The sequence below is a fragment of the Esox lucius genome, chromosome 5 (assembly GCF_011004845.1).
Source record: "Esox lucius isolate fEsoLuc1 chromosome 5, fEsoLuc1.pri, whole genome shotgun sequence".
NCBI classification, from domain to species: Eukaryota; Metazoa; Chordata; class Actinopteri; order Esociformes; family Esocidae; genus Esox; species Esox lucius.
The window spans coordinates 18,638,578-18,652,259 of record NC_047573.1 but is presented as its reverse complement, the minus strand read 5'-3'; the positions used below and the strand labels follow the sequence as shown (position 1 = coordinate 18,652,259).

The 13,682-nt window shown below is 47.9% G+C and overlaps 1 protein-coding gene across 5 annotated transcripts in view; it reads left to right on the top strand.

Annotated features, from left to right (window-relative positions):
• bahcc1b (BAH domain and coiled-coil containing 1b) overlaps positions 1-13,682 on the top strand; it is a 66,718-nt gene that overhangs the window by 31,258 nt on the left and 21,778 nt on the right. For 4 of the 5 annotated variants that reach the window (XM_010906056.4, XM_010906064.3, XM_010906081.3 and 1 more), the window contains exons 3-9: positions 645-803; positions 6,610-6,726; positions 6,896-9,034; positions 9,258-9,554; positions 9,696-9,845; positions 11,777-11,982; positions 12,598-12,937. In XM_010906056.4, the coding sequence (XP_010904358.2) occupies positions 645-803; positions 6,610-6,726; positions 6,896-9,034; positions 9,258-9,554; positions 9,696-9,845; positions 11,777-11,982; positions 12,598-12,937 (3,408 nt within the window). Of the gene's footprint in view, positions 1-644; positions 804-1,472; positions 1,572-6,609; positions 6,727-6,895; positions 9,035-9,257; positions 9,555-9,695; positions 9,846-11,776; positions 11,983-12,597; positions 12,938-13,682 lie in introns of those variants that run through there. The other variant, XM_010906089.3, reaches the window with a different exon arrangement.

Here is a 13,682-nt window from a genome sequence, read left to right as displayed (position 1 = left end):
AGTTGAGGAGAGGTATGTGTATATAAAAGTGAGGAAAGTAGTAGCATGCATAAATAAAATTACCAACATTGCGGGAACACATCAAAAAGATTTTTGGGGGACAAATCCGTTGAGCCTGTGATTTGCTCAGTTCATGCCCAATGGAACCAGCAGGACAGACGGTCATGGTTGCTTTGCTTCAGAATTTGAAAACATATAGTTTCCTTGTGGGCCTATCAGATCGGGGCTAGTAATTGTCCCTGGTTGGTGTTGGGGTCAGGGGAGAAATGATTGGGAAATTCGAAAGGATTGATCCTTGAATTTATTAAGGTGCCTCCAAAATGAAACTCTGGGTCACATAGCTGATTATGTTGTAGCATAGCCCTGTGTGTGTGAAAGTGGGTTGGTGTAGATGGAAAACAACATCTTAAATGTGAGGCAGTTGAAGGTTCTTGTGGTTGTGGTTGCTTGGGTGTTTTGTAGTGGTCTGACTGTCAAGGACAAGTGTGTGTTTGTGTGCACGTGTGTGTTTGTGTGTGTTTGCAGGCGTTATGTGTAACAGGCTGCCGTGAATGTGATTATTGTGTCTGTCAGAGGTTTTTAACAAGGTTAAATGTCTCTATCTCAACACAACAACAACTCACATTACTCTCTTCCTCCCTCAGGTGCATCGTTCATGGGTTCGTTCCTGGCCAGCAGTTTGGGCTCTCCCCCATCTCACCCCCCTCACCCGTCCGGCCCACCTGCCTCCCCTTCATCCCCCTCTTATAGGGGAGGACCTCACTCCAGTGCCTCTCCCATCTGGTTCCCACACTCACATGAAGGTAAGACTCGCTCACACACAGACACACACACACACACACACACACACACACACCGAGCTGTGTAATCCTTGGAGTGTTGCTGTGTAAACAGAAATTATGCCGGTCCCTGTTTGACTTTGAGGCTTGTTAAGTCACTTAATGACTCTGTCTCTATCTAATCCCAAATCCGACCTGGGATTACACAGTCGGGGAACGGGGATTGAGAGAGTGTGTGTGTGCTGCTCACTCTCTCTGTAGCCCCTCTGTCATCGTCTCTCCCCTCTGCTCTCCTCAGCCTGCTTCTCTTCTCTCAACCCCCTCTCTCCTCACTAACCACCCTCACTGAGGCTATCATGAGTGTAGCTTCAGGTTACGGGAGCCCCTGTACCCCGCCCCCCCCCCCCCCCCACTCAGACCGCAGCCCCACCCTCAGGGCCCCTCTGGGCTAACCGACCTCCAACGGCCCCCTTCCTGTTACACGCACACACTCACGCACTCACACACACACACACACACACACTTGAAATACGCATGTGTTCTGTATCTTTTGGAAGGGTGCGCCGAGTCTTCTTTTGGCTGTTAACCGTTTGCGGTCAGGAAGAGAGATTGTCCCAGTTATCTACCCCAGTCAGGTGTGTGTGTGTGTGTGTGTGTGTGTATATGTGTGTATTTGTGTTTGTAGTTTGAAAGAGGAGATGACCTAAAACAGATAACACTAAACAGAAGGTTGCTTTCAGTGTTTTCTCAGCTAACCGATGGCAGTTTGGAATACTCAGTGAATGCGTGCATGTAAGTCTGTGTTTGTTCATTTGTTTATGCGTAGTGAAGGTATGGGTGTACAGGGGATGATGGGAAGTTTTGGTCCCTCTTGGATCTTTTTCAGATTTTCTTGCTTTACAGTGTTTATTTTGTGTGATTAATCCACACAAAATAATCCACAATGCGAAAGTGAAAATGTTAAGTTGTTTATTTATATATTTATCAATAGAATATAGTTGTTGGGGAGTATTTACTCTGCTTGTTTAGGTAACTACAGTATCAATTAGTTCAGGAGTAAAAATTGTCTTTAACGAATCACAAAATAATGTGTGTATTAGGAGATGCCGTCGCGCCGTCGCCACAGACAAATGTTTCTAATGTGCCAAAGAAAGCTATGTCCTCCAGTGGCAATTGTGCCGGTCTGTTGCCTCGCTCTGTCTCGTGTGTGCGTGGACAGAATGACCTCTTCCTTCAGAAACACTGACCGTCTCCTCCGTCACTGAGAGAAAGCTCCATTTCCGTGGAAGGCGTATCCGTGGCCACAAGCGTGGGCCGTACGACTCTGAGGCAGTAGGTGAAGGCTTGTTGCTGCTCGTCGCTTTCGGCCTCAGAGCTTCTCGTCTGAGAATAGCTGACTCTACTCCAGAGTGGGCGGGGATCTTCATAGTCTGGTAAAATGAGACTTAGCAGATTGGTAACAGACATCAAATCCGACATTGGATATCTCTTTAAGCGTGCTCAAGTTAATAATTATGCTCTGAATGATGTATTAAATAACTCAGACACATCAAAGACACAGTTATGCTTACGATCTAAGCTGCAGAACTGGAAGAACTGCATTCGTGTGTTACAATGAGGCCAGTGGGGATTTTTAAAATTGCAACATAGATGAATTGTTGTGATTGGAGAAACCTGAGGATGGATCAATAACACAGTAGTCACTCCACAATAATGGCCTAAATGATGGAGTGAAAAGAAGCATCCGTATGCAGAATACAATGCAGAATACACATGTTACGAAACGTGTGTGCTGTCTTCAACAAGGCACTGAAGTAATACCACAGAAAATGAAAAGCATTCCTACTGAGGGGAGGACTTTGAAAAGACATCATTCAGATTGTTTTGCTCCGTGGGTTATGTTTGGGATTAATCCAACACATCACTAGGTAACTCTCCTTTTTCTAAGCATGGTGTTGGCTGAGTCATGGAATGGGAATGTTTCACAAAGACTAGAGAGATTTTCAGTATGAAAAGGACTGGGATGGAGTTAAGCACAGAATAATTTCTAGAGGAAACCCTGCAAGTGGACAATAACATCAACACCAAATCTATGCTGGCGTTGTTTACGAAGAAGACCGTGAAGTCTGTTACTGTCACTGTTTTGACATAAATCTGCTGAAATCTATTGTAAGACTTAGAGAAATAGTAGCAATCTCAAATAAAATATTCTCAAATAAATATTGCACAATGCAGACCTGCAAAGACCAAAGAAGCCCACTTGAATTGTGGCGAAAGCTGTTTCTAACATGTATTGCCTCTTATCTATAACTTATCTGTTCAATGTATATTCCTTTCTTTCTTCAATTAACATTTAAAAAAAATATGTTACACAGTGAAGAACATTTTGTTACGAACATTGACAATCCCATTCCCTATATGAATCCACAAGGGAGGGGAATACTTATTATCTCCCCCGTATATAAAAAATTCTGTACACTACACTAGTAAAAGCAGCATGATAGTCAGACAGAGAAAGGGAGAGTACTAACGTTTGCTGTTTTCTTGTTGTTAATCTAAAACTGCCTGAAGCAAATTTGGTTTTAATTGAATTCATAGAAAGAGTCAGAGAGAGAGAGGACGGGTTTAAGTGTTAGTGGCAGACAGGGATGAGGGAACGGGTTTAAGTGTTAGTGCCAGACAGGGTTGAGGGAACGGGTTTAAGTGTTAGTGCCAGACAGGGTTGAGGGAACAGGTTTAAGTGTTAGTGCCAGACAGGGTTGAGGGAACGGGTTTAAGTGTTAGTGCTAGACAGGGTTGAGGGGACGGGTTTAAGTGTTAGTGCCAGACAGGGTTGAGGGGACGGGTTTAAGTATTGGTGCTGAACAGGGTTGAGGGGACGGGTTTAAGTGTTAGTGCTAGACAGGGTTGAGGGGACGGGTTTAAGTGTTAGTGCCAGACAGGGTTGAGGGAACGGGTTTAAGTGTTAGTGCCAGACAGGGTTGAGGGGACGGGTTTAAGTGTTAGTGCCAGACAGGGAGGGAGGACGGCTTTAAGTGTTAGTGCCAGACAGGGTTGAGGGAACGGGTTTAAGTGTTAGTGCCAGACAGGGTTGAGGGGACGGGTTTAAGTGTTAGTGCTAGACAGGGTTGAGGGGACGGGTTTAAGTGTTAGTGCCAGACAGGGTTGAGGGGACGGGTTTAAGTATTGGTGCTGAACAGGGTTGAGAGGACGGGTTTAAGTGTTAGTGCTAGACAGGGTTGAGGGGACGGGTTTAAGTGTTAGTGCCAGACAGGGTTGAGGGAACGGGTTTAAGTGTTAGTGCCAGACAGGGTTGAGGGAACGGGTTTAAGTGTTAGTGCCAGACAGGGTTGAAATTGTGTGTGGGTATCAGACAGATGCCTGTGTGGCTCACCTTTGATGTCTCGGTTAAGTGTGTGTTTTCGTGTGTGTGTTTGTCTTTGTGAACGTATTTATGTGTGTGGAGCATCGCACCAGAATTGTCTATTAGACGTTCGTCCAAGTAAGGAAAAGTCTGTAAATGACATGAATACCAGCCACTAGGGGCAGTCAAATCAATTTAAAGAGACTGCTGGTTCGCTAGGGTTTTGTTAGTTAGTGGCGGAGGATCTGTAGTTAAGCTGCTGCTGAACTGGATATTTTCTGAAACCTTTACTATGAACCATTCGAAATGAATCCCTTATCTTAATACCTAACTCTAACCTTAAACCTTAACCATAATACCAAACCCTAACCCTAAACTGTAACCACAACATCTTACCTTAACCATAACATCTTACCTTTACAATAATGCATAATCCCAACCCTAACCTTAGCACCAGCCTTGCAGATCCCAATCTGTAGATGTTTGCTTTCACTTCACTCATGGACCTCCACAGGACAAACGTTAAATAACGTGTGAGTCTGTGAGATCAGGTTTCAAGTGTGTGTGTGTGTTTTTGCACACACACATACACATACGCACAAGTTATTGTTTTGAAGAATCCTAGCCAGGGAGCTCCAGTAGGCAGCCTGCCAGTTGGCCTCATTCCCGAGAGTGGAGCCCAGCCAGCACCGAGAGGTGGGCCTGGCCTCTTATACACACAGTCAAACACCTGTCCTCGTCTTCCCTCTTTCCCATGTGCTTTTATTTTCTTTATTTTTCTCTTATCTAAAAGCTCTCCACCCCTTGTTCTTCATCGTCCATCCTCTACCCCTTTATTTCCCTTCTCCATACTGTCTACTACTGGCTAAAGGTCCAATCTAGCCGATATACCCACATGTTCACCTAATCATGCCCAACTTCCCATTGGCTCTTCCACCCCCCCTCCTCTGCCTGCACGTCTTCCCCAGGTTGTTAATGTAAAGCACAATGTGTTCTCAGTCAACTCAACAGGTAAATAAATATTGCTTACTTCCCACAGATTATGGTTCTTCTTGAGGGTGTTATGAGCACATTCTTCCTGTCTCCCCAAACTCCTGTGATCTGGTATCTCTCGGATTTACTCCTTCACCACCTCCTCTTTCTGCCCTCCCTCAACTCCTCCTCAGATAGTCTTTCCTACTCCTCCATTGCTGACTACTCCATCACTTCCTCCTCCAGCTCTTTCTGATTCGTGCATCACTGACTCCTCCATTGCCTACTCCTCAATCATCTGTCTTTCCTGCTACTCCTTTCTTTACTCCTCCATCACCTCCTCATCTGTCTGTCCTACCACTCCTTTTCCTACCGCTCTACCACCTCAATCTCCGTCTGTCTTTCCTACTCCTCCATCTGTCTTTTCTAACCTCGAGCCCCTCCCTCCCCAGGGTTTATCCCTCCCCATTAGTTTGTGATTGCCTCTGGATGGCCGGTGAAGCCTTTTGGTTAATTGTTGCCATTTAGATTCAGTGGTTGTTAAAAACACACACACACACACACACACTGATGGAGCAGCATGTCGGGGGTGTTGGTGGTTTTGTGCGTCTGAGGAATGTGGAGGATGAGTTTTATGGAGAGCTGTTTACTTTGGCCACCACCGTTAAACTTTTAACTGCTGCCAATTAACCGGCCCGGCAAGGACACTGTGGGGCTTGAAACCAGCTGGGAAAGGGCACACACACACACGCACACACACCCACACACGCACACACACACACACACACACACACAAAGACACACACACACCAAACCTTTTGGTCACTTTCTGTAGCTGTAGTCCCTTTTTACGATGTGAATGTACATGTTTGCATGCATTCGATGCACATGTGTGTGTGTATCTGGTTTGTGTGTGTCTGTCTGCTGCACTGTGACAGAAATGTTTAGTTTTCACATAAATATCCCCTAAACCCCTGCTGAGACCTCCACTATACCAGGATGCAGTTCAACGGCCTTGGAGGCAGAGGAGTTGAACGGAACAGCCATTTACCTCCCGCTGACCTCCTGGGAAGAAGTGTGGTTGTGTGTGTGTGTGTGAATGTGTGTTTGTCTGTGTGAGTGTGTGTGCGTATGAAAAGGCGGGTTGGAATGGGTTATGGGCAGCTCTATTTGTCTTGGATGAGCGTCCTGAAGAGAAAAACACAGACTTGTTTTGTATAAGCAAAGTCCATCCTGTAAAATACTCAGCCCTTGGCAGTAATACTCTGGCATGGTTGATGTCACCGCTGTGTCCTGTGACTGGGATAATCATGTTGGCTGCATTTAACAGCCCAGTTGTTTAAAATGACCTTGAATTTCATTGTACTTCTCTCTCTTGTTTTCTTTCGTTTTCTTGATCTCTCTCTCCCTCTTTCTCTGGGTCACTCTATGGTTCTCTCCTATTTTCCATTCTCTCGCTCTCTCTTTTCCCCCTCTTTTCTCTCTGTCTGTCAGGGTTCCCCCGGTATTCAGGAGGTCTGACCTCTCCCTTTCTTCCCATGAGCCCTTTGGATCACCATAGCAACAGCAGCGTTCTCTATGGACAGCACCGCTTCTACGACACTCAAAAAGGTGAGAGAACTCTTATCTGGATCTGAACTTGGTATTTTTTTATTAGTGAAAAAGGAATTAGCCAATTGTTTTATAAACATTATTACATTTATTTTTTGTTTGTTGATATTGCAAAGCTTACACCTAACATTTAAAGCTCTTAAAAAATTATTTCACTGTCTTTTTTTAGATCATTTCTACTTGCGAAGTCTGCCATCCCAGCCCCCTCTTCTCTCAACCAATCACAGCCTTCCGCCACTGTCCAGGACGGCTCCTGGACATCCTCTGGGGTCCTGTAGCAGAGAAACAGACTCTGGGGGAGGAGGACCCCAAAAGAGCTCTAAGGAACTAGGAATGGTGGAAAAGAGTGTGTCGAAAGAGAAAGAAAGATCTAGCAGCAAAGAGAGACATCACCACCACAACCAGCAGCAGCCTAATGCGCTGTCTCACCCACACTCCCTCCCCACTCACATCGGGGAGGAAGACCACAGACACAAAACCCCCAACCTGCCAACAGAATACAGGGACGACCCCGTAAGCCATGGCAATGACCCCGTAAACCATGGCAATGACTCCGTAAACCAGGGCTCAAAACATATGACTAACTGTGCTCTACTTAGTAAACTATCTAACGGGGACTCTGGGTCCTCGTCCAAGGGCGGGTCCCTGAACAGCTGTGGAGGGGCCAGCAGACCCCAAGGGGGTGGCACTGGGGGGGTGAGGCGGTGCTCCAAGGAGGGGGGTGTCAGCGGGGAGATGAGGATAAGCGAAAACCTCCCCCCCTCCTCGTCGGACTGTCTGCGCCGAGCAGCCATGATGGGCCCCCACACCATGCCTTCCTACTCCATGCCCCCACCCCCCCCTCCTCCAACCCTACACATGGGCCCTTCTGTGGGTGGGGGCTGGCTGCACCACCCCCACCACGCCCAGCCTGAGTTCTACTGCCCTCCTCCCGCCGCCCCCCCTAAAGAAGGAGTGTCGGGGAGGCAGGCCAAACTGTCTGGCCCAACGTACGTCCCCTCGGTCGGGCCTTTGGTGGACTTGGGGGCCTCTGACTGCCGTGGGGCTGGAGGAGGAGGAGGTGGAAAAGGGCCAGAGAAGAACGGAGGGAGAGGAGGGGGGTCTAATGAAAGTCTTCCTCCTCCTCTTCATCCTCATCACCACCATCACCCTCCTCATTCTAGTAGCTGCCAGAGGAAGGTGTCATTTCAGACACAGCAGCCCCAGCCGCATCAGCAGCAGCTGGGCTACGGCAAGGCAGACAAGCCCCCGGACTGGAACCAGAACCACAGCTATAGCCAACACCAACAGAGCCAGAAGAACCAGGCCAACCCTGACCCACAGCCCCACCATCCTAACCCCATGTCCGGGCCTCTCTCCTGCAGCGTGGAGGCCTCTTCCTCCAGTGGAGACCTGGAGGTCCTGGAGGTATACCGGCCCTCTCTGCCTCTGGAAGCCCAGAGCGCTCACCCCAGTGCTGGCACCCACGCCACCAAGACCGGGCCCTATGCCAGTACCCCGCCTTTCCGGAACTGTTCCCACTCGGGTCCCTCCGAGGGAAAGGGGGGATCGGGGGGGAGTGGAGGTGCCCAAAGAGAGGGACAGAAAGTTGCTAGAATACGGCACCAGCAGCACAGTAGTAATGGAAGCGGGTCAGGTTCTGACGGATCAGGGCCTGAGAGGGGGGCAGAGGGAAGGAGGCAGAGTCACAGTCAGAATGGTGAGAGTGGTGGCATAATGGGGTTCAGGGGTCAAACGCCCCCTGCCCTGAACCCCTGGGGTGTACCTAGGGGTCCCCAAGAAGACCAGAGGAGGACGTCACCTCACACAGAGTCCTGCCCCGACAACAGGACTCCAAAGCATCATGATCAACAGCAGTCTATGACAGCGCCTCACCCATCTCACCCTCACACTCACCCCTCGTCCCGCACTTCACCGCACCCCGAGGAGGAGAGCAGCGCTATGAAAAACCTGATGAATTACAGTTCCCAGCAGCCTTTGCTGCTCTCACAGAGGAGTCCCTTTGGGGGCCTTGGCTGCCTGAAACAGGGGTACGAGAGGGGAGAGAAGGGAGGTAAATCAAACGCCGCTCAGGACTCCCCCAAACCGCCCCTACCCCCCAGGAGAGGATCCACCAGTGAGGCAGAGAGGACAGATGGAGGGGGGAGGACGGGGAGGGAGGCAGGGGAGACACAAGGGGAAGGGGAAGTGCGACAGCCCCCCGTGGGTATAGCTGTGGCCGTTGCCCGGCAGAGAGAGCCCCCGCAACGCCCGTCTGATACCCCCCCAGGACACAGTCGACAGGGCAGGGTGCTGCCCAGTGTCAAAGGTGAGGGGTGGCTCTGTTTATCTGTATGTATTTGTAAGTTATGGAAGTTAGTTTGAGTATTGGAATGTTTTCAATGAGTCTCAATTGTTTCCCAACTCCTTTCAACAGCTGCATTGTGTTAGAAATCTGGCAGGACGAATTAGGGCATTGCTAGGCTAGCTTTGTTTTCCGGGTTGCCAGATTGCTTTCCTAACCTCCTATTTCCTGTGGTGTGTATTACCAGGTCTGTCACGCTCAGTGTACCCGCTGGGCCGGGAGGCTGAAGAGAGGAAGAGGATGACTGAGGAGCAACTAAGCCTTCATCACCTCGACAGAGACAGAGAACTCCTAATCAGGGAAAGCAAGGAGAGAGTAGAGTTTGCCCGGATCCACCCATCCAGTAGTTGCCATAGGGACCTGACTTCTCACCTTCTGGTGCCAGGTGGGGCCAGCCAATTAGGTGGAGACCCTTCTGCCCATGCCCACCACCATTGGATGCAACGGACGGGAAGTCCCTCTCTCTGGATGGGTCATTCATATGGTTAGCTGTTTTTCAGTACAGCGTCCCGCTGACCATGACAAACGCTTGTTGTGTTGTGAAACTGTCCTTACACGTGGCTCAGGAAGTGTGGAAACAAGACCAAAGATCATGTCTTAATCCTCTTTGTTTTCTCTGTCTCAGCTCTAAGCCACGCAGCGCTGCACCAGAGTATGGGCCCAGGGTTTGGCCCCGGCCTGCCCAGCCCCCTACAGCCTGTCCTGCCTTTATCCCAGGATGCCTCTGGCTCCCTGGTGGTTCTGCCTTCCGAACCTGGAGCACACCACCACCTTGGTAAGATACACAAACACACATGCAATCCACGCACACATATACATACACACACACACACACACACACACACAAACACACACACACACACACACAACAAAGTTGATTGGCCCTTAAAAATCTTACTTTTACTAATCCTAACCTTAAACATTACCCTAACCTTAACCTTAACATCAATAACCCTACATTTATGATTAAACGTTGTAACCAATTGTAACATTTGTCCTAAACCAAACACAATCTACATTTTCTTTTTAACTTGAGACAGGAATTAGTCATTTTTTTCTGATTTAACCAGTTTGGGAACATGTTTATCCCAGTTGCATACACACAAACATAGACACAAACACAGACACAGTCACAGACACAGGCACAGGCAGAATCACAGACACAGGCGCAGACACAGGCACAGACAGAATCACAGACACAGGCGCAGACACAGACAGAATCACAGACAGAATCACAGGCACAGGCGCAGGCGCAGACAGAATCATAGACACAGGCACAGACACACGCACAGACACAGGCACAGACACACACACGGTCAGTGAGCCAACAGATGAGATGAACCTCAATTAGAATGGTTTACATAATGCTGTGAAGTCAAAGAGGAGCCACTGGAATATCTGCTGCCATTAACAAAGCCATAAAACACAGAACCACTGACAGAGGGACTTAGCCAACCATTTTACTATGATTAGCTAATGATACTAAAACTCAGCCAGAGAGATGGCACCTCTTCTCCTGGTTCAGCCACAGAGAAAGATATGTGGGATGAGTTTTTGTGTTTGTTCTAATGTGATCCAATTTGGTGGGGTGTGTGTGTGTGTGGTGTGGTATAGTCCAATGATTGTTGTGTGTGTGTGTGTGTGCGTGTGTTACCGCTCCTTTGCGAACAGGCTGTGAAATTTAATTATCTGCCTGCTCTCTTGCCTCGCTCCTTGGGAGTTCCTACAGAGAGGGATAGTGCATCTCCTGAACCCTTCCCCAGGGAAACATAAGCCCACTCAGGCTAATCTCACAGAACAAAGGTTCCCAGCAACAGCAGTGGCAACCACTGAGAGGAGGATGTGCATGGGACTGAGACCGGGTTGCGAATACATGTGTCAACTCTATAGTTCTTTAAATACCTATGGTCTTTGCATTGGAGTATTTTCAAATAACGTGGCCTGAAATAACTGCTTCTATTCTAAATGTGCTAATTTATTCTCAAATACTTATTAAAAACAAAAGTTTTAAATGCAAAGACGTTTCATTCCAAATACACTCTCATGTTGAAAATGTTTTAAGTAGTGTTTGAACCCAGGTCGCATCTGTGTGTGGAAATTGGGCAAATGCATGGCATGTCTTGTGGAGTGTTTCTCTTGCCATTCACATAAAGACACCCCAATGAGAAAGACGAGGGTTGTGAGGAGTGTTGTGGTCAGAACCTGTAAGGAGTGTTGTGTTCAGAACCTGTAAGGAGTGTTGTGGTCAGAACCTGTGAAGAGTGTTGTGGTCAGAACCTGTAAGGAGTGTTGTGTTCAGAACCTGTAAGGAGTGTTGTGGTCAGAACCTGTAAGGAGTGTTGTGTTCAGAACCTGTAAGGAGTGTTGTGGTCAGAACCTGTGAAGAATGTTGTGGTCAGAATCGGTGAGGAGTGTTGTGGTCAGAACCTGTGAAGAGTGTTGTGGTCAGAACCTGTCAGGATTGTTGTGGTCAGAACCTGTGAAGAGTGTTGTGGTCAGAATCTCATGGCTGTCTGAAGCTCAAGGCCACAGCAACACAAACAACAACATGGCTATTTTCACACATCCTTTCTGTTGCTCTCTCTTTATACACACACAGTCCACTTCCAAGTCAAACTCAATCAAACCTAATTTATTTGAACAGTAGAGACATAAAGTACCTCTGTCGGTGGTATTTTAACTCTTTCACTCTCCTTCTGTCTTCAGATGTGATGGAGCAGTCGGCCCTGTGGCCCTCGGTCTACGGTGCCCGAGGCCCCTCCCCTCACATGCAGCATCATCCAGTGTACTCCCGTTCACCGTTTCTACGGCAACAGGAGCTGTACGCCCTGCAGCATCAGCATCATCAGCAGCAGCAGCAACAACAACACAGAGCTATGGAACACATGCACCGACAACACACATTGTCACAGGTAGGCACACACAGGCACACACCTATACCAGGCTGAGGTAACACGCCGGTGACCTGAACGCTTTGGACACTTAAGTCCAGTTACTTTTGCTCCCATTAACATTATGGCCAAAATTACATTTCCACACTCGAGTTTCCTCCTTGACCATGACCAACATTCATGATGTTGTGAAACCGTCTGCACATGTGGATCAGGAAGTTAGGAAATCACATTCTGAAACAAACCCAGGGTTCATGCTTTCACCATCTTCAGTCTTCTTTAAAATATTGTTGATTCTCAACCACAAGAATCAGATAGGTTTCAACACAGAGAGAGGGGAAAACCAGGCTTTTGTTTTCAAATGAAAAGTGTTTGTCAAGAGACAAAGGACCCTAGCAGACTGCCAGTGACCTTTGGCTGCTGTAAAGGTCTCTACTAGCTTGTGGCTTTGGCCCAGTAATTGCCATTGTGTTCCTTATATAATGGTGAGGATTTTTTAAAGACTGTTGTTTTATTCTCACTTGTGGTATTGAAATACATTTAACTCTGTTCCCCTTTGTCTCTCTACCATATATCCTTTCTTCCACCCTCTATTTCTTTTACTCCCCCTCGCACCCCTCCAACTCCACCCTACAGAGAAAGGCAGACGACACCACTATCACCATTGACGACCCTCCACTCCATGAGACCTCGAGAACCTCCCGTGCTGCCAAGCCCTTCTCCCACACCCCTCCCTCAAAGAACACACCTCCCTTGCAAGGGGTGTGTCCTAGCAGCCGCCAATCACCCTGCTGCCACTCCCCTTCCAGGAGACCACACCCCCAACAGCCATTAAACCCCGCTCCCAGCCCTGCTGCAGCAGCCCCGAGATCCCCAGCTCTAAGCCCCGCCCCCTCACACCTCTCCAAAGGAGCAGAAAGAGGAGAAAGAGGAGAGGGGCAGCCGCCTCAGGATTACCCACAATCCTTAGAACCAGGTGAGTTCAGATAGATTAATGTCTGTGATATGTTTCATGGCACACTATAAACCTATCACACACAAGTAGCCTGCTAGCTTCTCTCCACTCTCTATCTTTTCTGATTTTTCCCACAAATATGCACCACATGCACTCCATCTTTGACAAACACCTGAGCTCTAGTCCCTGGCACGCTCTAATGTGATATCTTTATTACTGATGCAGTATTAATCAACACCAGCTAATAAACAGAGCAGACAGGCAGAGTTGGCTTATCCTTTTTCTCAGTGGAAGAGAGACAAGAAACACTGCACTGATGAGAAAACAACATTTCATCACTTCTCAAGGTTAGGGTCTGTACCAGACTCCATTTAATACTGATATAAAGACAAGGAGAGAGAGAGATACCGAAGGAAGAGAGAGATAGGAGTAGAGCTGGATAGAGGAGTAGGAAGAGGGAGAGATATTGGGGAAAGAGAGAAGAAATATATATATATAGAGAGAGAGAGAGAGAGAGAGGAGAGAGACAGGCGGGAACAAAAGCAAGATAGAGGAGGGAGAGGAGAACCGAGAGGAGATTAAGAGAAAGTGTGTGTGGAGAAAGCCAGAGAGAGCTGAGTAGAGGGAGAGAGAAACATTTCTAGAGAATGAGTGAAAAAAGGATCTGGAAAGAAAAGAGGAAAACAGATAAAGGAAATGTTGAGAGGACGATGCTGCAGGAAAGATAAGGAGGCCTTGGTCTTTGAAGACTGTTTGTTATTCTTTG